Raw genomic sequence first — 19929 nt, forward strand, 5'->3', positions numbered from 1 at the left:
TGATTTCAGTGTTATATACCCAAAATTTCAGTGTTGTGATTTACAGACATATGCCCTACCGGATTTACAGATTCTCGTTGCGATTTACGGATTATCGTTGCGATTTACGGATTATCGTTGCGATTTACGGATTATCGTTGCGATTTACGGATTCTCGTTGCGATTTACGGATTCTCGTTGCGATTTACGGATTATCGTTGCGATTTACGGATACGCGTTGCGATATACGGATACGCATTGCGATTTACCCATACGCGTTGCGATTTACGGATACACGTTGCGATTTACGGATACGCGTTGCGATTTATGTGTTCGCGTTGCGATTTTCATATTCGCGTTGCGATTTTGGAAAATCGCAATGCGAATTTGTACTATCGCATTGCGATTTTCAAGAATCGCGTTGCGATTTTGGAAACTGATTTGCGATTCTGGGGATCGCGTTGCGATTTTTATTTCGCGTTGCGATTTTATTGGTCATTTTGGCAAATCCAAAAAAAATTGGTTAAAATCGTATATTATAACTTTTTTTTGGTCACTGAGGCGATTTTGTCTAATAAATAATAATGTATAAAAAAATAACTTTTAGCTTTCATTTCGTCTCTTTCTCTCTCTAGTCATTGAAGTGTAGCAGCAGCCACAAATATCCAGTCCCAAACACCAAACCCTCTTAGGAAAAAGAAAAGGGGTTGATTAATTCGAATCTTCATCGAATTAGGTCACTTTGTTACCCCATTTCGTTGGAATCAATCAGGTAAATTTCTCTCTCCATCGCTATTCCTTCCTTTTCCTGTTGTTTTCGCTCCCCTCTCCGGATCTGCAATTTTTTTGTTACCCCTGAAAACAATTTTAAATCCCTCCATTCTTCTTCGAATTTGTTTAATTTTCCTTTTTTTAACTACCGGGAACCACGTTTTGAGGTACCAAATTTCGTGTACTTCCCCCCTGCGTTTGCAGTGAAAATTTCACAGTTCTTATGGAGTCCTTTAATTTTTTAGGTTTGGTGAGTGCTTACGATATCTGGATTGTTGTCGACTTTCTGTGATTTTGGAGCTTGTAAAATCACTGGTGACAACAGCTACTTAGTCATTGTAGACTTGCACCTTTTTTATTTCTTTGTTTTTGTCTTTAATAGTTGATTTTTTATTTTTATTTTTGGCTTTCTAGGGATAAACTGGAGCTCTCATTTTCTTTTTCATTTCTTGTTATTGCCTTGATCATTTATTTGTTGCTGTTAAGGGATAAATGAATGTTCACTTTGAACTTAATGATGGTGAAGTTTTGAGTGCTTACCATTTTAGTTAAATTTGGAAGTATGTTAATCTGTTTATTAGTATTAATGGAAGTAAACTTGTTCTAAATGGTCCTTAATATTAGGTCACTTCAGAATCGGGAATTAGAGAAACGTAGGAAAAGTTTTAATTTGCTGAAACCCCTTATCTTCCGAAAGGGAGCTTAGATCATTGATCTGTTTATGGAACGTATGTATTGCCGTGATAGGATTACTAGAACTCTTTTGAAGTTAAGTTTATTGTTTGGCGACTAAATTTTGTTCAGATTCAAAGTAAAGTTGGTGCTGTAAATTATGCTTTATTTGGTTATTAACCTATTACTCTTTTCACAGACAACATTGAATTATTTGAAAAGAAGAATGTATTTGCATATTATGTTGAACTTTATCTAACGTGATATTTGGTTCTCATGGTTTTTGTTCATTTTTCCCTTTTGTTACAAAGAGAAGAGAAGGATTTTGTACACTGGAAAATCTGTTTGGTTTTACATTCTTTCTCTACTTCTGCAGTGGGGGGATCTTATCCCAGCTGATGTTTTTCTTTTACAGGTTTTATGCCATGGAAGATAAGCAGTCAGTTGCAACACTCATAGACTCAACAACCTCTAAGATACAGCAGCTTCAGAAAGCATTTGCTGAACTTGAAAGTCATCGTGCTGTAACTCTTAATCTGAAATGGAAAGAACTTGAGGAACATTTCCATGGGCTTGAGAAATCCTTGAAGAGACGCTTCCATGAGTTGGAAGGCCAAGAAAAGGAATTTGAGACTAAAACAAGGAAATCTCGAGAAATGCTGAAGAAGCGTGAAGCTGTTGTTGTAGCCAAAGAACAAGCTTCACTGGTGAGGCTACAAGAAAAGAGAGATGTTGCTGTTTTTTCCATTACTAATGCTCTAGAAAAGCATAGGAAAGTGTCACCTGAGGAGCCTGCTGATGTCAGCTGTGATGGAGACAGCGGTGAACTATCAGTTGAGGATAAACCGCCTGATTCTGTAGTTTCCGAAAGTAATTTGGAGGATATAAGATGTTCTGAGAATGGAAATTTCGAGGTGAAATCTTATCCCCAGTTGGCAAAACTTTGTGAAGAGATGGACTCTGAAGGACTGCACAAGTTTATATCAGATAACCGTAAGAACCTTGCTGCCCTAAAGGAGGAAATTCCTTGGGCATTGAAGGCTGCAGCAAGCCCAGCTCACTTGGTCCTGGAATCTTTGAAAGGATTTTACCCTTTCGAAGCACTGAATGTGGACCGAAAGAAAGATTCAAATCTACTGGGTCTTAGGCGAACCTGTATTATGTTGATGGAATGCCTTAGCTTTTTGGTAAGTAATATGGATATGGTTTCTGTTTCTGCAGTAATCTCTGAAGATATTAAGGAGCAAGCAAAGTTAATTGCTGAGGAATGGAAACCAAAGTTGGATGCTCTTGACCTGGATTCTAGTAATGGTAATTCATTGGAAGCTCATGCTTTCTTGCAACTTATTGCCACTTTTGGTATTGCTTCTGACTTCAACGAGGAAGAACTCTCAAGGCTGATACCAATGGTCTCTCGTCGTCGTCAAACAGCTGATCTCTGCCATTCCCTTGGTTTGTCTGAAAAAATGCCAGGTTTGTGTAGTATAAACTTACTTTGTACCATTTGTCTAGAATACTTGTTTGTTTGAAAAAACCTAAACTGAATCTGAAAAATGAGATTGAATGTTTCTCTATTTACCATGGGTTTACATTCTTATTCATCCATAATGTTTCTTTTCTTCCATTTTTGTAAAACTGATATGACTAACCATTTCAAGCAGGCTTTCAGAAATATTAAAAAGAAAAACCAGGTCAGGTCAGACCTTGTAAATCAACCGACTTTTTCTGTTCTCCCTATCTTAGGCAACTTTAAGCAATTGTGACCACAAAAACAAATCTTTTCCTGAAGTTCCTAAATGCTTTTAAGTTTAGATATTTTTGAAACAATATCGTTGTTAAAATGCTATGTTGGAGTTGAGCGGACCATCTTCCATTTTGGATTGACTGGAATTTTTAGATATGTGTCCAGTTTGTTTGGGATGAAGACGAGCAGTGTTAAAATATATTGTTTTCCTCCCTGAATAGTAGTACCAATGTCCTAGAGCAAGAACTGTGAATTACACATGAAATAATGTCGTAGATAATCAACCATTTCTTTCACTTATACTGGGTTTGGTTAGTTTCTAATTTCCCCTTTATTTATCTTTTCGTTATTTATATTTCAGGTGTAATTGAAGTTTTGGCAAATAGTGGAAGGCAGATTGATGCAGTTAACCTGGCTTTTGCATTTAATCTTACAGCACAGCTCTCACCTGTACCTTTACTCAAAGCCTACTTGAAGGAGGCAAAAAAGGCTTCTTCACCTTTTAAGCCCGGAAATGCCTCTCTCACTGCTCAGGTGTGTTCTTTACTCCTCTACTTCAAGGTGATTGATTTGCCTAATATTGGCTGAATATATTTTGTTTGAGGGACAAACCCTTTTGTTTTTGTCCACAAGGCATTGTCTGAAGCTGATTGTACCAGCTTTCTGTCCCGCCAGCCATTCTAACATTTAGGATGATCTGACTATTAGTTCTCACTTACAGTACCTTTAATAAATCTGACACCGTTTGGTAGTTAAATTGTTTAATAGTTATTTGCTATGACCCTGCGGACAATTTGTTCTTGTCATTTGAATGCAGAATATTTGGCTAAAAATCATGCTGTTTTTTTGGGTGAAATACTTATGTACTTTCAGACTGAGTTCAGCGAGAGAGAGTTGGCAGCTCTGAAGGCCGTGATAAAATGCATTGAGGAACATAATCTTGAGCAGCAATACCCTGTTGATCCACTTCGGAAGCGGGTTCTCCACTTGGAGAAGGTTAAGGCAGACAAGAAGGGGGCAACTGAAGCTGCAAAGCCTCAACCAAAGAGACCTCGTGCCAATGGTGCTGGATATGGTCCACGGGTCACTAACGTAGCTGCTGACAGACCAATCTATTCTCGAGTCACTGATAGGTATCCGCAGTTCATGTATGACAGACCCTACGTTTACCCCAGACCTGTTGACAACCATGGCCCCGCTCTTCTTGCTTCAGCCACTTACAACTTGTCTCCCAGTCATGGTAACTACTTCGGCTACCAGTATCAAGTTCCCTATCTTCACTAATTCCCAAAAAAATGGCAACAAGGTGACTGTGATCCTCACTTTAACTATTAGCCTTAACCTTCTACGTTGCAGTGTATGAATATGGATTTAGTATCTTAAAAAACAAAAAATAAAAAAAATTGCCTTGTTAATTTCAATCTATGCTTTAATTCTCTAATATATGCACTGTGTTTTTGTATGTGTACCCATCTTTTTTTGTTCATTTCCTCCGTGCTTCTATTTTGGAATCGGGTTGTCGTTTTAATCCAGTCAAGCCTGTGTTTTGAAACACTGTATGATCAGTGATGGATTTAGAAATTAAAAAATAGGAGTCTAAAATTTTAATGCTCTATTCTAAAAGTTTGGTAAATGCAAAATTTCTTATTTTTTTATTTTCATTAACAAATTAAATTACATTTAGCAATTTTCTTAAAATAACGGGTGTGCAGAGCTCCCCTACCCCTAGGGAGCCACATACATCAACCCCTGCGTATGATGGCTTGGAAGCAAAGTACCCAGTAGCGCATTCATTAGGACAGAGAAAATAAATGGATTAATTTACGGAAACAATGCTCAAACCAACATTTTTTTCTTACTAATATATCTAAACGACATTGTTTTTTGAAATGATATCTTTTGGCGAAGACAGTTGTTTTACGACAAATTTGGGGTTATACTATTTAGAACTGTTTTTAATTCTCGTATTAGTAAGGGTTTAATTAAGTTTATGAATTATTTTATATTCGTGTATGTACATATTTTATCTTAATATTAAAAACATAAACAGAATTTATTTTAATAAGATAAAATAAAAAGTTTAAATAAAAAATTAAAAATTAAATCAAATTATTAAAAAAAAATTAAGAAATTCAATCAAACCATTTTGATCTTATCTAGTTATCTTAATATTCATTATTCTTGTCAGATTATAGTTGAGGGCTGGCTATTGGAACTTTCGATTGGGATGAACATGAACGTGCGTGAGGATAAACAATCTCAGTTCAATGGTGGATTACACTCGAATCATATAGGAAACTGCTAATTGATCACATATCAGTGATGGTTGGCATGGTCAGCCCCACCGCCCCGGCTAGCTATTTCTAACGACAAATCAAATTAACAAAAAAGGTTCCGGTGTCCTTAATTTAGACAAAACTATTCATTTTGTAGTGGATTTTACATATTTTCTTTGATTTTTGGGGACGAATGCAACTCTATAGGTCCTATAACGAACAGAAAACATGAGGCTATTACTGGAGCTGACTACTGAGTCGTCGTCTCCTCAATTAAATTTAAGCTTTGAGTTCTTTTCTCCTCTATGGTCGTGGCTTGCTTCGCCTAAACATCCTTGGCTTGCTTCGCCTGAGGTTATTACTCTTCTCACTCATTTTTTACCAATTCTTGTTGCCAAATAATTTAGTGCTTTTAAAGGAATCTTACTTCTGGTTTACCTTTCAAAAAAAGAAAAGGAATCTGACTTGTTTTTAACGTTTGCAGGAGTAGGGTTACTAATCACTTGTTTTAGAGGTGACTTATTTTCCCTTATTTTTCTTCTTTCCGTGGGGTGCAGGAAGATATTCATCAAATTAGTCAAATTGACACATGGCCGGCTATGGCTATTTTTTGGTCCGGAGCGAAATAAAAGAAATGGACCCTTAATTTTAAAAAATTATAAAAAATATATAGTATAAAATTGATATTAATAAACAAATAGTAATTAATTATCATCTCAGAAATGTCAAAAAAATATTAAAGCACACGAAAATTTATAGAAAACATTGTCTTCGAGCATTTTTTTATACAAAATCGTAGTGTCAACATCAATATTTTCCAACATATTTTTTTCATTACATAGCTAGCTCATTCATTCTTTCTTGTGACATTGTTAACTTCAAATAATTTTTCAACAATTTCAGCTTACAAAAGCTTCTCTTAATTTATTATGAGAAAAAATAATCTCTAACTTATGAGAAAAAAATAATCTTTAACTTAGAAAAACACTTTAATTTCAGAAAAAAATCCAACTGCATCAACATCCGACAAATTATTATGAGAAAAAATAATATTAAAATTGTTACATATTCTCTTAATTTATTATAATCCAGTGACTTCAACCTTATAAAATCAATTAAAAATCCAAAAACAAGTTTCAAAAATCTTTAACTAACGTTTTTGTTTTTAAATTTAAAAAGGTTAAATTAAAAAATGATTAATAAAAATTGATTTAAAAAAATGAACAGTTATAATAAATTTCCAAAAAAATTATAATCAAATCGAATTCTGCAAAGAAATGAACAGTTATAATAAATTTCCAAAATGAAATGAACGGTTATTCGTACAATAACTAACGTTTTTTATTTTTAATTAAAAAGGGTAAAATTTAAAATTGGTTAATAAACATTGAAAAATAATTAACCTCTATTGGATTTCCCAAAAAAATTATAATAATTAACGTTTATTGAATTTAATTCAAGAAAAATTTAATAAATTTATGGGGTCTTACCTAACCGATGAAACCATTCTTTATGCATTGAAAAATATAATTTTTATGGGCCCTGGGCAGATGCCCCTTCTGCCCCGGCCCAGGGCTGGCCCTGATCGACACTGGGGAAGCCACATTGTTAAATATATATTGATTGGTTTTTCCAGTTAATTTGTTTGCATGAAATGCAAAATTTCATGTGAACATCGGATTTTCTCGCTTTATTGCCTGATTTATTTTTGGCTGACTTTGATAATGTTCTAGTCCAAAGCAACCATCATGAATTTACATTACTGGGATTTTCATATAGTGTTTGATAATTTAAGGATCAAAATTAGAGAAATTGAGCTAAACAGTAATGCACTAAGAACCTCAAGCTTTAGTCTAGTTGCTACATGTACTTGCTAGCATGATTTGTGATATGATACTATAAACGAACAACATAAAGACATACGAATTGTTAATTCTGAATCTAAGCAGACCAGTGATGACTTGTTTATGCTTACGTTGAAGTGGAGAGTCGTTTTCCATCCATAAAAAAGTTGAACTTTTTGAACAAGTTCGGTCAATACATTATTTTTCTTTTAAAGCTTAGTCTATGTGGCCTTGGTTCCAATTTATCCGTCAACCAAAAGTAAATTAAAACACATCACCCTCAACTCAATGGTCCCTATTGGTCTGGTTCACACAGGGGGTCAGGTCAAGTTTGATGCAATGATCAACTAATCGACCTCATGTATTGTTGGCCACATATATATAGGAACGAAGTATTTACCGGATAACTAAGTTTCAGGAAATTTCTTTCTGGCACCATACATGGATTTCACGAGAAAGATTTGGACCTTTTCAGTTACACTATTGTTTAGTCTTGTACATGCATCGTCAGCCAATCTTACAATTATCAATCATACTGCCATAGAAGGGATTCATATAGGATTGATTATTAATAGGCAATCCTGGGTGGGAAAATTGTTGACAGCTGCATTTCCATGGCGATATCCGATTTTTACCAACGAAATAGTCGCTATCAAACGAAACTAGTTCTGCATACCAGAGATTCTGAGGGTGATCCGTTTCTTGTTCTATCCCATGCTATGTTTTCGTTTTTCTTAATGGAAGCTCTTTCTTTAATTGGCATACTTTTTTTTCTTTGTTATGACACTGTCCACAAATATAAACTTATTGTCATGCAGCCTTGGTTCTCATGGAAAGTGTGGAATTGGATGCCATTATTGCAACAGAAAATTCAACTGGACTGAAGATTTTAGCAGAGCTGGGATCAAGAGTCAAGATTCCCATTATTTCTCTCTTTGCACCTGATCCATCCATGTCCTTCTCTGAGCATCCTTATTTAATTCAAATCGGTGAAGACGAGTTCTCTTGAGTCAAAGCCATTGCTGCCATTGTTGAAGCATTCAATTGGAGAAGTGTTGTCCTCATTTATGAAAATAATGATTCCGCAAGACAAATCCTTTCTATTCTGATCACTTCGTTTTGAGGACACTGATATTCGTCTTGCCCTTCATATAGCCCTTTTAGCATCATCCACAGATGAAGAGATCATTGAGCAGCTCACCTGCTCAAGAGTTTGCAGACGGCTATGTATGTTGTGCTCATGTCACCGTTTCTCGCATCTCGACTTTTCTTGAACGCCGAACGGCTTGGAATGAAAAGTAAAGGGTACGCTTGGATTACAACTGATACGATTACAGACTTCATGAATTCGATGGATCCATCAGTCATCGAGTCAATGCAGGAGGTGTTGGGATTCAAACCTCACATTCCGGCATCAAAGGAGCTTCGCGAATTCGCGATAAGGTGGAGTAAAAACTTGAATGAAAACCAAGATTTGCAGGAAATGGAATTAAATGTCTACGGTATATACACTTATGATATGGTTCAGGCTCTGGCAACAGCATCAGAAAGCATGATGATTCGACATCGCAATATCATACACCAAGAAACAGGATTGAATATGAACTTCACTACCATCCGTTCCTCACAAAGTGGTTTGGTGTTTATTGGTGAGATATTAGAGTAGATTTAAGGGAATAAGTAGTGGCTTTCAACTTGCTAATGGCAGGCTGATCCCAAAGGAATTTGAAATCATAAATGTAATCATGGAAGAAAGAATAATTGGTTACTGGAATCCGAAAATCAGAATTACTCCAATAATGAAGGAAGACCGTACCGAGACAAACACGACATTGTCTAGCAAGCTTAAAAGTGTTATTTGGCCTGGAGGAACTAAGAACATTCCAAAAGGTTGGTCTCTACATGTGAGGAGTTTGAGGATTGGGGTTCCAGTAACTAATGGTTTCAGATAATTATTAAGCTTGATTCATGATCCCCGAACAAATGAATCGATCGTATCTGGATTCTGTGTTGATTTGTTTAAGGAAGTCGTTCAAATCTTAGATTACGAAGTACATTATGACTTCATCCCATTCGAAGATGCCAACGGACAAATGGCAGGATCTCACAAGGATCTTCTCCTTCAGGTTTATCACAAGGTACGAATGCTTTTTTAGATGGTAGCAGCTTGTAGTTTATATTTTAAGTCATAGAACGTTTACGTTCAAAATTTTCAACTTATTCCTTGTTGTGATCGATGGATTAGAATTACGATGCTGTTGTGGGAGATGTGACAATTTTCTCTGAAAGATTTTTCATATTTAGACTTCACATTGCCATACACGGACTCAGGCACTGGAATCGTGGTGCTGAAAATCAGCAAAAGCAGTATGTGGATCTTCCTTCAGCCTTTTTCCAGAGATCTGTAGATAACAACTACTGCTTTTTTTGTTCACTGGCTTTGTGGTTTGGCTGATCGAACATCCCATCAACGATGAGTTCCAAGGTTCATCATCCGAGCAAATAGGAATGATCTTTTGGTACTCATTCTCATCTCTGGTCTTTGCTCACAGTAAGTACTTTATGTTCAACTTAAATATCATCTCTGTTTGATGCATACATTGAGCTAAGACGACAATAATTTCTCTTATATATATTACAATTCAAAACTGCAGAGGAGACGCTGTTGAGCAACTTATCGAAGTTCGTTGTGACGATATGGGTGTTTGCTGTCCTTATAATAACCTCAAGCTACACTGCTACTTTGACTTCCATGTTAACAATTGAACAGATCGAATTGAACTCGAAAGTGGGATATGTAGGTTATCATTATGTTTCGGTTTTAGGAACTATTAGCAACTTAAATTTTGAAAATCCACTGGAAAAACCATACAATTCTCCAGAAGAATATGCCAATGCTTTAAGAAGGGGAAGTGAAAAAGGTGGTGTGTCGGCCATTATCGTTGAAATACCATACCTTAAGGTATTCGTTGCCAGGCACCCTGTTGATTACAGAATGATTAAAACCAAGTGTTTCAGGCGGTTTCGGCTTTGTAAGATTCCTTAGCAAAGCTATTGACAATCATAATTTTGATCTTCCTTTGATATGTTTTATGTATTTCACAGGCTTTCCCTAAAGGTTCCCCACTCGTCCAAGACATATCAGGTGCAATTACGAGGCTAAGAGAGGAAGGAAAGTTGCAAAAGATGGAAAATGAATGGTTTAACTATACTGAATCAGTCTTAACAAACCAGGACTAGTCAAGCAATCCCAGCAGGTTAAACGTTGGTAGCTTTGGAGGTTTGTTTCTTGTTACCGGAATGTCTTTGACTTCAGCTCTACTCATACGCCTATATCAGAAACGTCGAAGCATAACGATCAGCAACTTGAAATTCTATCTCAACAGTACCATAGGCTCTGTAAAAGGCTGCTTCAAAGTTCAGAAATATCTTGGTACAAGTGAACCAAAATTTTAACTAGTAGGCTACCATTTACAAACTAAATGTTATGTTATCAGAAGATAAGGAATGTAAAACTCACGAAAGTCGTTCTTACCGTATAATAAACCTGAAGGATAAGGTCATTGTGTACTTGTTTCATTTGTTATAAACTCACAGTCTACATTATGGTTTTAGTTAAATATAATGGTCAAATTTGGGTTACAATGATAGGAACCCAGAAATAAATTAGGAGGACGTCGTGGAATATTTGAATTATTTAATTAGAATTAAATTAATAAAATAGTTAAATCTTAAGGGTAAATGTGTTATCATATCAATTTTAAAAACAGATCATACCATCATTTTTATTAACGATTTAAGGGATGATTAAAACAGAATCAATCCAAAATGTTAGTGATCAAATTGAAATTTTTCATAGTTAAATACTAAAATAAAATGACATCATTATCTGGACGACTAATAATAGCGTTTATCCTTAACAATTAGGCTTAATGTAAAAAAATTGTATAAACTACACATATTTTCCTATTTAAGTGCTTAAATTGTTTTTGGTCAATATCTAACATTATAAATGTTATATTTCAAGTGCTCCGATCATAATATGCATTAAAAAATCTGCTAAACGATATGTGTCACATTTATATTTTTTAAAAAATTATCATATATATATATATATATATAAACCTCCCCTCCCACACCCGCATTCCCCCTCCGCTCTCTCCATGTTGCACCTCCTCCTTTCCCTTGCTGCAATGAACGCAAATTCACTTGCATTTACTCACCTCTCTTTCCCCTCCCACATTCTCTTCCTCTCGTCCCCCTTTTGGCTCCTCTCTCGTCCCCTACCTCCCATTTGAATAAACTCAAATATCCCCCTCATTATATTTAGGATTAAGGATTTAAGGATTTATATGTTTAGTGATTTGGGAAAACGATAAAAGTGATGGTCGATCAGAAGGTAAACAATAAAAGAAACAGTGATCAGAGATGACTGGAAACAATATGTGACTGGAAATGAGATTTGAAATTAAATATTTTAGGATTTTAAGAATTTTTTTATAATTTTAAATAAACTGTAACGTTTATAACGATATACACTTAAATTGACTAAAAAAAGTTTAGGCACAAATAAATATTTTTTGTATCAAACCTAAAATAATTGTTGGCCTTCATTTTTTAGTAAACTACATAAATAGTCACTAATATTTAAGTAAATTTTTACTTTTACTATTAAAGTTTTAAAACTAACGAAACGGTCACTAATATTATTTATTTATAACAATCGGTTACTAAGCTTAATATTAGTTAGTAAGGTCACGACAATATGATGTGACAATTAAAGAAACTGACTTGACATCCTTTGATCATGTTTGTCGTATTTTGGTAGACCCTTTAACTCATTTTTAATGAGATAACTATTTTTCTTAAAATAATTGTTTATCTTCTTCCTCATTTCCACTCCTTTAATCACAGCTTCATCACTCTTTTCCACTCCTTTCCGCGGACATCGTGCATGAGAGGGTGACATTGTTAGTAGACAATCGAAGGCTTACAAAGTTACGTGAAAGTGGGAGCTCGTTTACAAGGGCTGTAGCCATGGGAGATGGTTTTGGGATGGTAACTATCCATTGTACCAGACTCCACATTGCCCTTTCATTCATAGCGGTTTCCGTTGTTTGGAGAATGGTAGACCTGATAGTTTCTACACGAAATGGCGTTGCAAACCAAAGCTTGCAATCTGCCCTGGTCTTTTGAATCTTTCTTTCCCTTCTTGTTATGTTCATCTCATTAGCTTTCTTGTAGCGGACGAAAGAGACAAAGAGAAGGTTCATTGTAGTTGAATATAAATATATAATAATGTCGGTTGCCAATAGTAGTCTTCTGCTTTTACATGATCTCCTGTCCTCCATTAGTTAACTTCATTTTGGTTTATTTATGGGTTAGCTGTCTCTAATATACTAAATTTTTAGCCTAAAAGAGAAACTAAGATCAAAATAAGACCTCTCTTTCTGTAATGAGATTTTAAGTCAATTGCAGTAGAAATCAATTTTGATATTTTCTTCTAAGTTTTGGTTTTTCTATTTCTTTGGGGGACAGATTTAATGCAACGATGATTCTGGAAAACTAAGGAACCGACGCATTGCATTTGTAGGTGACTCAATCGGGAGGAACCAATGGGACTCCATGCTCTGCGTGCTTAGCTCTGCAATTTCTAATAAGGATTCAATATATGAGGTGAATGGAAATCCCATCACAAAGCAGAAAGGGTTCTTTTGTGAAGCAACCGAGGAACAAGAAACCCAGAAGCTGAAGCTGAAACAGAGATAGAATCTGCTAAGGGATAAAACAGAAGTTGCAGAGGTGGTCGGTTAACACGGAATCCAACGGGCCCTCTAACGTGGCGGTTGACGTTTTCATGTAAGTGATTAATTTGTCACGTACATTTGTCGTCATCTAAGTTAACGATTGTTGACGTCGAGAGACTGATATCTTATAAATTAATAATATTAATAATTAAATCGTTAGTTTTAAATTTTTAATAGAAAAAACAAAAACATATTAAATCATGAATAATCATTTGTGTTGTTTACCTACTCTGGTCTTAGCGCTTGGGAGGTTTCCCTAGTTAGGAATTACTTGTTTATCACTATGATGACTTGATTTTATTTTAAATTTATAGTAATTTAATTTTTCAAATTCAAATTAAATATATTTATTTATATATAATTTAATAAATTGATTTTATTTAAATATTATATATTATTTGGATTCATTAAATTCGAATTTAATATATTATTTTTTATTTATTAAGTTATTATCTAAAGTATTTAAATTAAAGTACATAGGTGAATAATTTACAGCGAAGGTAGGGAATGGGGATATAATAACATAATTTAACCTATTGAGATCTCCTATAAACATTTCGGATCCAAATTACGACCCGATATGATCCCAATCCATTAACCCGTGGAAGTCGAAATAAGCATGAAGTACGAGCGATTGTATATTTACAGACGGGAGAGAAGCCCCGAAAACTCAATTTAATATTTGGGCAAATCTAAGAGCACATCCAACGGTTCAGAATCCATTATTTTCATATCGAGCCGAGCCTTGTATTCCTTCTCGCCTTTCGGCTGCATCGGATCAGTGAATCAGTCTCCTTTTCAAATTCTTTGGATGTCTCTCGGATCAGAAGCTCTTCATGCAGTAAGTTTTTTCCCTTTAAATTTTCACGCCGCGATGTTGTTTTTATCATCTCTTAAAATAACCACCTAAATTGCCTCCAATTATTCACTCTAAATCCTTCTAGCACACCATTCTCTTCTGCTTTCTTGTTCTGGAGTGAGGAATTACTTGTATATATTTGTAAGTTTTATTTATTTGGCTTAAGAATTATAGGGTTTTTGTTGACGGTAAATATTGGGAAAGAAATGTTTAATTTTGGACTATTCGAGGAATGCAGCATTTGATTACTCTTTTCTTAGGAAAACAAAATTGTAATTATTGGTGTGGGCTAGGATTAACTGTCTGATGAATATGGTTAAGTTGGACTATTCTGCCTAAATGCCCTAGCCGAGCTGTTATGTTGTAGTAGGATGGTGGAAGGAAGGGGATTCTTTAGAAAATGAAGGAAAGGGTTTTATGTTAGATTGTGTAGATATTAATTTTGCAATGAAGATTGACTAATTTTATGGAATTTAGTTACCTATCAATGTTGCATTTGTCGCCTTCGGATCTGTTTTGTTATGAATCTACCATTTTGGTTTAGGTATTTGGTTTGTTCTTTGATTCGTGTCCGTACATGTGTGGTGTTTTCTATTCTGTTTTTTGGGTCCTCAGTCCTCTAGAAAGAAGGAATAGATTAAATTCAACGGTTACCGCAGTTAATCATTCTGTCTCTTCACTATTATTCTTACTGACACTTGTTTGAAGAACTGACTAAATACTGACATTCCGAATAATGGCTTTGTTGTCATCAAGTTTTCTTCATACGTAATGATGGTTTCATCTAAGGAATTGGATTTCGAGTGTCCTTAGATTCATCAGTTCATTTTCCCCTTTTAGTCATAGGCCTAATGAAAAATAGTAGGATCTCTAGCTTTTGTTTTTCTTTCTTTTTTTTCCTATCATATAACTGTGGCAAATTATACCTTTTATATGTTAGTGCATCACTTATACTTGATTCTCTCTAACTTTATTGTTAGGACTTAGAAGTCATTTGCATTTTTGTATTTGACCCCATTCCCACTAGTGGTCACTTAATTTAAGGTGCATATCTTGCAGTTTGTATGACTATTTGAAAAGTTTTGAGAACTATTTATGACATGTCTCATGAATTATATGTAGCAAGCAGATCATTATAAAATTTATGATTTGCATAGCATGAAAAGAAAAAGTACTCTTTTTCCTTTTTAATTTTATAGACTTGTTATTTTGCTTGAATTTGAAAGAGAACAAAAACAACATTAGGTCTGATTCAATTGTTTTTGGTACTAGTGGGATTTGGACAAGGAAGGTGGGAAAGCAGACAGTTCAGTTGAAGAAAAAACAGTTGAACCAGATGGAAGCGAAATCTTAGAACCATATGTCGGCATGGAATTCGAATCTGAAGATGATGCTAAGAAATTCTACATAGAATATGCCAGACGGGTTGGATTCGTGGTACGAATTATGCAGCGCCGCCGTTCGGGGATTGATGGAAGAACACTTGCCCGTCGTCTAGGATGCAACAAACAGGGTTTCTCTCCTAATCAGAAGGGCACATTAGGAGCAGAGAAAAAGCCACGTCCTAGCGCTCGAGAAGGTTGCAAAGCAACAATCTTGATTAAGATGGAAAAAAATGGAAAATGGGTCGTTACAAGATTTGAAAAGGAGCATAATCATCCTCTTATCGTAACAGCCAATGGATTCGATACCATGGTGAGGTTCTATCAAGTTGTGTATAACAAAAGTAGTTTAAATTGTTACACACACATACACTTTCATATTAAATACAGTTTATATGTCTTGAACTTCGTTGTTAAACTCTTATGCTTTAGATCATTTAGTTGAGTTTCACTTTATTACATTGAGTAGAATGTTCCTATTTCTTGATTTGATGTGTTTGGCTTGATTCTAATTGTTTGATATGGACAATTAGATCTTTTGGTATTAAATAGTATATAGAGGTCAGCTTTTTTAGATGATTTAAAATTATAGCATATGCTGCAGGGTGGGTGATAATTTCCTTTGTTGGGGTTAAGTGCCATATATGAGTTTTTGGTCACCACTTTTGTATTAGAATTGGACTTTTTCATTTTGATGGAATCTATTAGAATTCAACTTAATTCCTGCTTAAAATTTGTTTTATAAGATATGAAGTATCTATACTTTGTACCCATTGATTAGAACTAGTGATGGATGATATTTTTGGTGTTATAACTTTTTCTTTTGCTCTTGCTCCTTTGAATTGTTCATCACTGAAAGTGCCCCTTGAAGCTTTCTAATTATTAAAAAACAGGGTTTTTTAACGATTTTTTTTTTATAGAAGTTTTTTAACGAAAATTAATTCTCCCATGTATTGGAGTAGTATGGTTGTTGTCCTGCAACACCCTGTTTCATGGTGAGCTAGCTTTCAGGAAGAGTACGAGTATGCAGGGTGTGTCATTAACTGCACCATTACATTAATAGCTTTCTTCGGGAACCTATTGAGGTGTTATTATCTGATAAGATGAAGAATGATTGTTTGATTGTAAAGTAACTATTATCTGATAAGATGAAGAATGATTGTTTGATTGTAAAAGTAAGGGGATCTTTTCTTTGCTTCTTTTGTTAACCGAAACTAATTATTTGCATAGTGATTGTTAAATATCTATATTCTTGCATAACAGCCATTGAGTAGTGCCTTTTACATTATTATTCACCGTTGCTCCAGCAAATGAATGGATTGTTTGTGTTTTCAGGGTGATAAGGACAAGAAAATCGAAGAACTGACGCTGGAGTTAGAACGTCAAGAGCAATTATGTTCAGCTTATCGGGAAAAATTGTTCACTTTCATGAACAACGTTGAGCAGGAAACAGAAGAACTAACTTCAAAAATTGAAGTCATAGTAGACAATGTTAGGAAAATCGAAGCTGAAAGGCACATATCTACACACCGTAGCGCAGATAGGCTTTGGCATTTAGCTTGACTAGTTTATTGTCTAGTTAGATTTGTATATTTAGTTTCTTGGAACCTTGTACTCATGTACAAAATTCTTTAGGATCATTTTGTTATGATCAAGATGCATTCAACATTGTGCAATTAAACTTAAAGCATCTTGTTAAATGAAATGGGAGCTTCATGATCCTCTTGTGAGTTGATTCTGCTGGGAGAAAAAAAGTTGAAAATAGATATAGTTCTGTAATTTTGAGCAATTTGTTCTTTGATTAGATTTTTTTTTATTAATCCGGGATAACTACAAGATAATAACTATTCAAAAATAACTATCAACCATTTGATTAGAAATTAGATACAAATTAATGTCAAAGCAGCATCTTTTAATCTTAACGAGGCCTAAACCTCGATATTTGTGGCATGTAAGCATTGCAAAGTCTTACAATATTATCCTTCTCTCTCTTTTCTTTATACACATATTTATATATATATTTCAACTATTAACTTGGTCTTAAGGTAGTAAATCCACCACCTTTCATCATCTGTTTGAATTCCATGAAATTAACTTTACCATCTCCAGCTGCATCCACTTTTGTTATCATCTCCTCGCAATCTTCAATAACTCTCCGTTGCTTCAATCCTAATGACGATAAAACTGATCTAAAATCCTCGAATGTGATGAATCCGTCTCTGTTTTGGTCTATCATGTCTTCTTCTTCATTATGTTCATTCACTATAGTTTTATACAATATGCCAAATTCATCGATATCCATGAAACCATTTCCATTCACATCAATGCTTTCAATAATTTGATTTACTTCTTTATCAGAAATAATAGGCCCATTTCTGTAGCGAATCATTAAGCTCTTCTTTCGTGTCATCTCCGTTCCTATCAAACATTTAAAACACCTGACGAAGCTCAACTCAATCATTTCTTTTTCGAAGAATAAACGAAAACAGAACTCTTACCAAAATAATAATTTGCTAATAAGTTCTATTTGCAAGTGCAAAAGGAATTAAATGGTCAACAAATAATGAACACAATGGAGAATGGAGCGTTGATTGTTTTTTACAAATGTTGAGTGAAATGTAGAGAGGGTTTTTAAAGGATGCAGAGTTAAAAAGATCTAACAAAGAGGGTCTTTTACCTTAATTTCTGGGGGGATAAAAGGCTGTTCTAGTTAAAAAGTGATTGATTTTGGGCTAAAATTAGACATCACATAAAGTTTGATATGTTTGCAATTATTTGGAACGTTAATTAGACCTTTCGATTTGTTTTCATTAATTTAAGAATTGGACAGTTATTTAAGTTATAAAATTTTACTTTTTTAAAAAAAAAACTCATTATTTTCTTGTTAGTAATAAGTTATAATCTGATTGCATCACGTGATTATTCAGCCAATGCTAAGATTTAAATGGTTAAAAATCTTTAGAACATACACTTCTTCTAATTATCTTAAAAAAAAAAAGAATTAAAGAATTTTTATCTATTTTTTCATATGATTTTAGTTTTATATATTTGTATTTCATCTTTATAAATTATGCCATACTCTTACATAATTTCATTTTATTGAAATTATGTCATACTCCTTTTGTCATATTAAATCTATTTTTTATTAATTTTTTGTCATTTTTTTTAGTTTTGACTCATTATTACGTAAAATTGATTATTAATAAAAATATGAAAAAATATTATAAAGACCTTAAATCAAGTAGTTTTTAAATATATATTTTATCAAATTTAATTGATTAAAATATTTAAAATAATCATAATCAAAATTAAACTTTTTTACTTCTGAAAAATCACTAAAGTAGTAGTAAAATTCAATCATGAAATTATAAATATAAAATATGATATAAGTTTATCATAATAAAATATAAATATAAAAATAGTGTATATAAGAAAATTAGAATAATTTTTTTAACTCTCATGTTGATAAAAAATAAAGTTTAACACTTTAATCATGCTTATATAATAAAAGGGTTAACTACATTAACAACCCCTTTAAATTTGTGTCTACCTTACTTTAATCACCAATTCTGAAAAAAAAAAGCTACTTTCTGATCAATATCACTAAATCATTAACTCCCTTTAATTTAAATACATGACATTTTTAATTTAACCCCTACATTTTAAATGTATTACTAATTTAACTTTAATATAATATTAATTAATTTTTTAAATTTTAAATAAAATATCAATTTACTATTATTTAACAGTATGAATGGAAATCTAATATCTAGACTACCGTCCACAACAAAGAACTTTGCAAGGAATTGCTGGTGTTTGCATTTCAATTTTTAGAATATTATTAGCTGAAATTTCATGGTGTTAATGACCTAGGCTGCACTCGGTTGCCATTTCAATATTATTAGCTGAAATTTGAAAGGAATATTTTTTCCAGAATATTAGTTAACATTCAAATCGTACAGATAAAAAACAATGAAAACAGGTGTTGAGATTGTAAAGGTAAGGTTAAAGATGATGAGAAAAGGAAAAAGAGAGAAATATATTCCAACCATGTGCCCGATATGATCAGGTAAAGAATAGATCAAATCGGGCGAGTAAGTTGGAATCTATTAATATCGCAAACGAAGAAATTGCCTCAAAACAAATTCGTCTTCGCAACGAGTTTTGGGACAGAGTGCGTTTGCATAAAGCTTTTTCCTTCAAAATCAATAATGAATATGCCGGTAGGTAAAGGGCCTGAAAAATCATGAAAAAAGAGATCAGATTCAGGCGAGTGATACCGGCTCGGAGTTTAAATATCGCAAGCAATTTCGATAAATTGATTGGGTGGGTCGTTTCTATCTGCAACCAATCAAGAAGCTGACTTGCTTAACCATACCTTTAATTCCATGCAAATTCATCTCTTAAAAAAAAGCAAAGCGATATACACACATAGAATTACATAGATTTTTTCGTAGATTAAGAGAGAGGCTGCTGAGAACGGAGGAAGGGATAGGGTGTGCTATATATAGCAAATCGATAATTAGGGTTAGGGTTTCAAATTTTCAATCTTGAGGCTTTGGTGTAGATTGACTAGGCTGGCCCAAGTTTTATTG

At 33.9% G+C, this 19929-nt stretch overlaps 2 protein-coding genes and 1 pseudogene across 4 annotated transcripts; 2 read left to right on the forward strand and 1 right to left on the reverse strand.

Moving 5' to 3' along the window:
• Positions 1–597: 597 nt before the first annotated feature.
• On the forward strand, positions 598–4546 carry LOC120164800 (FRIGIDA-like protein 3). Of its 2 annotated transcripts, XM_039174459.1 has the most exons (5): positions 604–751; positions 996–1065; positions 1838–2895; positions 3528–3700; positions 4040–4546. In XM_039174459.1, the coding sequence occupies exons 3-5, from the start codon at positions 1848–1850 to the stop codon at positions 4448–4450; spliced, it is 1632 nt and encodes a 543-aa protein (XP_039030390.1). In that variant the 5' UTR covers positions 604–751; positions 996–1065; positions 1838–1847; the 3' UTR covers positions 4451–4546. The 2 variants fall into 2 exon arrangements, with proteins under 2 accessions (XP_039030385.1, XP_039030390.1); XM_039174454.1 differs by lacking the exon at positions 996–1065 and having other exon boundaries at positions 598–751.
• Positions 4547–13780: 9234 nt separating this feature from the next.
• Positions 13781–17095, forward strand: LOC120164827 (protein FAR1-RELATED SEQUENCE 5-like). Of its 2 annotated transcripts, none has more exons than XM_039174484.1 (3): positions 13781–13934; positions 15225–15647; positions 16670–17095. In XM_039174484.1, exons 1-3 carry the CDS (start codon positions 13905–13907, stop codon positions 16895–16897), a joined length of 681 nt encoding a protein of 226 aa, XP_039030415.1. In that variant the 5' UTR covers positions 13781–13904; the 3' UTR covers positions 16898–17095. The 2 variants fall into 2 exon arrangements, with proteins under 2 accessions (XP_039030415.1, XP_039030409.1); XM_039174478.1 differs by lacking the exon at positions 13781–13934 and adding an exon at positions 13941–14090 and having other exon boundaries at positions 15222–15647; positions 16670–17093.
• Positions 17096–17352: 257 nt separating this feature from the next.
• LOC120163549 lies at positions 17353–19225 on the reverse strand (annotated as a pseudogene).
• Positions 19226–19929: the final 704 nt, after the last annotated feature.

This window comes from Hibiscus syriacus, unplaced genomic scaffold (assembly GCF_006381635.1).
Source record: "Hibiscus syriacus cultivar Baekdansim isolate YM2019G1 unplaced genomic scaffold, ASM638163v2 tig00002919_pilon, whole genome shotgun sequence".
Taxonomy (NCBI): Eukaryota; Viridiplantae; Streptophyta; class Magnoliopsida; order Malvales; family Malvaceae; genus Hibiscus; species Hibiscus syriacus.

Bases quoted from the DNA above. Each gene is read 5' to 3' on its own strand.
- LOC120164800 (XM_039174454.1), top strand. From the start codon at position 1,848: ATGGAAGATAAGCAGTCAGTTGCAACACTCATAGACTCAACAACCTCT. The intron at 2,896-3,527 runs GTTTGTGTAGTA...TTTATATTTCAG, and splicing joins TTTGTCTGAAAAAATGCCAG to GTGTAATTGAAGTTTTGGCA. The intron at 3,701-4,039 runs GTGTGTTCTTTA...ATGTACTTTCAG, and splicing joins ATGCCTCTCTCACTGCTCAG to ACTGAGTTCAGCGAGAGAGA.
- LOC120164827 (XM_039174484.1), top strand. From the start codon at position 13,905: ATGTCTCTCGGATCAGAAGCTCTTCATGCA. The intron at 13,935-15,224 runs GTAAGTTTTTTC...TTTTGGTACTAG, and splicing joins GATCAGAAGCTCTTCATGCA to TGGGATTTGGACAAGGAAGG. The intron at 15,648-16,669 runs GTGAGGTTCTAT...TTGTGTTTTCAG, and splicing joins CCAATGGATTCGATACCATG to GGTGATAAGGACAAGAAAAT.